This window comes from Pygoscelis adeliae, unplaced genomic scaffold (assembly GCF_000699105.1).
Source record: "Pygoscelis adeliae isolate BGI_AS28 unplaced genomic scaffold, ASM69910v1 Scaffold254, whole genome shotgun sequence".
Classification (NCBI taxonomy): domain Eukaryota; kingdom Metazoa; phylum Chordata; class Aves; order Sphenisciformes; family Spheniscidae; genus Pygoscelis; species Pygoscelis adeliae.
Window position 1 is genome coordinate 1 of NW_008824656.1, and position 3,053 is coordinate 3,053.

The window sequence follows — 3,053 nt, forward strand, 5'->3', positions numbered from 1 at the left end:
CCTGGCCCCCCCCCAGCCAGTCCACCCCGATGGCCGGTGGTAAGAAGCCGGTGACGCGGCAAACCAGCAGGAGCTGGTCTGGTCTGGGTGTGCGGGCAAAGACCGTGGCCACGGGCGGCTCTGGGGGGCGAGAGCCAAGGGGTGGGGGGAGCCCTGGTGGGGCACGGCTTGGCCGCAGTGTGTGTGGGTCTTTGGGGTGGCCGTGCCAGGGTTGGGGTGGTCTCACCTTGTCTCTCCAGATCAGCCCTCCCGTACCTGCACAGGGTGAGGATGTAGCTCTGGCAGGAGATGGAAAGGAGGTGCTCCAGGAGCCCTGCGATGGCCTTCTTGCTGTTGAGGGACTTGCTGACCAGCTCTGCTAGCGGGGATGGCTGCCGGGGCTCCCAGCGCTGCCTCTCCACCTCAAAAGCTATGAGGTCTCTGCTGCCCGCCCCGACATCCATGAAGCCCCAGCTTGTCCTATTGGGGTGCAGCACACAGCCCACACGGATCTGGACCACGAATGGGTCTGCCAAGGGACATGGGTGGCACGAGGCGGGATGTGGCTGGAGGCACGTGCAGGGGTGTGATGGGCAGCGGGGTGCAATGGGCAGCAGGGGGCCATGCTTCAGGAAGCCCTGGGACACCCTGCAAGCCCTCAGTCCCCTTGGAAGGCCGGAGTGGATACGGGGCCAGTTAGCGCGGGGCGGTTGCTCAAACAGAATGTTGTCCCCCACAATATTTGCCCCCAACTCTCTCTCTCTGTGCTGTGTGGGTCCTGCAGCCCTGGTAAATTTGGTGGCAGTTCCCTGGTGTGCAGAGGGGTTCCCCTGTGCCAGATGGCAGGAGCCCTGAGGGGTGTTTTTGGTGCGCTGCCCTCCCCGTCCCTGCTAGCCATGTGCCCCGCCAGCCACAGCGTTTCCCATTACCCTTTCAGGAGCTGTTGCACCCTATGAGACCCCACAGATGCCACCCTGGTGGGGAGGAGGGCACAGCTGGAACCCGGAGAAAGGGGCTGGGGCTCTGGCTGGGGTTGTCCCCGTACTCACAGTCCAGTTGTGCCTGCTGGGCTGTTTCATGCACATATCGGATCATATTGCGCAGAAGGAGTTTGGAGTCGGACTTGAGCTTCTCCACATCACCCTCGGCTGAGGCCTGGCGGGCCCAGGGCCAGTGGAAGTGGATGTTCCAGCTGGCAGGATCCAGTGCAAAGATGGGCACGTCCCCCAAGAAAGCCACAAAGGACACCTCGGCAGAGCTGACGTTGGGCAAGAAGCTGGTCTGGAGCAGCTGGAAAACCTGCGGCTCTGCTGGGAAAGAGGGTGGGGATGGGAAGGGCTGCAGGAAAGAGGAGATGAGTGGGGGGGCTGGAGGGGAAACAGGGGATTCAGACTAGATAAAAGGAAGGAATTTTTTGTGATGAGGGTGGTGGAACATTGGCACAGGTTGCCCAGAGAGGTGGTAGATGCCCCATCCCGGGAAACATTCAAGGCCAGGTTGGACGGGGCTCTGAGCGACCTCATCTAGTTGAAGATGTCCCTGCCCATGGCAGGGGGGTTGGACTAGATGACCTTTAGAGGTCCCTTCCAACTCAAACTGTTCTATGATTCTATGCTCTTCACCCCACACCACGGGACCCCCAGCAGCCTGCACCTGACCCTGCCTGGGCAACCCCCCAGCCATGTCTTGGCTGGATTCCCACCTCCTCGCCTGCTCAGGGTTGCTTTCCTGTCTGAACTTCCTCTGCCCCCGCTGCTCTTTTTCCTTCTCTATTTTACTTTCAACAAAGTATTTCTCTCCCCTACGGGATTTCAGGCACCTCGTCCCCTCCCCTCCCCGCCTCCCTCCTGCCCAGCGCCTGCCATCTGGTTGTGCCGAGCGGATGGTGGGAGCACCTCAGCGCCTGTTTGGGGCGATACTTCCCCCAGAAGAAGCAGCTGTGCCAGGACCTGGATCTGCCAGAGACCTGCACACGGTGCAGAGGACGTGGAGGATGGAGGAGGGGAAAGGGCATTTCGTCCAGGTTTGGAGCGTCCCGGGTGTTGGGAGCTCAAGGAGACCAAACCCTGTCAGGGTCAGAAGAGTAGCCCAGCCCAGAGATCAATCCCACGTTCCAATGTCTACTGCTGCCCCCCCGAATCCCCTGGAAACGTGCGGTCTCACGGGATTGTGGTGAAACGCTCTATGCGACAGCAGCACCCGAAACACCCTCTCGCAGGTGCAGCTCCCCAACAAACAAGGGGCTGCTGGAAGGGGCCCACAGCACCACACGGAGCTGAGACCCGCCCCTGGCACCCACGGTCTCCCTGCAGGAGGAAGGCACCTTTGGGGGAACCCCAACATCCCAGGCCTGGCTGGGGACCCCTGGCCCCAATTCTGCTTGTGTGCCCAAGCCCCTGTGCCAGAGCCGGTGGGGCATGAAGCCCTGAGCTGGAGGCAGGAGCAGAGAGGGTGGGCAGGGACAGGGCACCTTTGGGTGCTGCGTGTTGGGGGTGGCCCTTTGGTGCTGGGGATCATCCCCCGCCATGCAGGGGACAGTGGCCTGGCCGTGCCTCCCGTGAAGAACCTGTGGGGTCCTCTGACAGCGGGATCAGAGCAATTGGGGTGAGCCAGGGCTCCCACTTACCCTCTGGGTCTGCCCACATCCCAGGGAGGAGGAGGGGGAGAAAGAGGAAGAAGAGGAGGTGAGGGGGCTGCATGGTGCACGCGGCAAGGCTGAAGCAGCAGCAGCAGTGACTGTCGGAGGAGGAAGCACCCATGGGGTTCCACGCTTCAAACCAGCCCAGCAGTCATGGCGGTGGCTCTCCACCAATGGGACCGGTGCAGACGTATCGGGGAGGGCCCCAGAGGTTCTGAGCTGGGGGATGGGGATGTGTAGGAGGGAGGAAAGCCGCAATAAGGTCTTGAGCATGAACTGCCGTGACAGGCTGGGGCTGGGGCTGGGGAGAGCCCAGCCAGGAGGAGAGGGCAGGGAAAGGGAGGCCCAGGAAACGGCACTAGGAGAAAACGGGTGCTCGAGGACCTGAGCTGGGTCCCCCTGACTCCCCCTCCCCGCTGATGGTACCTCGCCCCCA

The 3,053-nt window shown here is 62.3% G+C and overlaps 1 protein-coding gene across 1 annotated transcript; it reads right to left on the minus strand.

The window, feature by feature from the left end:
• Positions 1-17: 17 nt before the first annotated feature.
• Positions 18-2,678, minus strand: LOC103915693 (antigen-presenting glycoprotein CD1d-like; the record flags this gene model as incomplete). Its single annotated transcript, XM_009322572.1, has 4 exons — positions 2,606-2,678; positions 1,029-1,286; positions 227-508; positions 18-120 (listed from the first exon to the last, which is right to left on the minus strand). Coding segments are annotated over exons 1-4 (716 nt in total), but the record flags the coding sequence as incomplete, so codon positions are not given.
• Between the last annotated feature and the right edge of the window lie 375 nt (positions 2,679-3,053).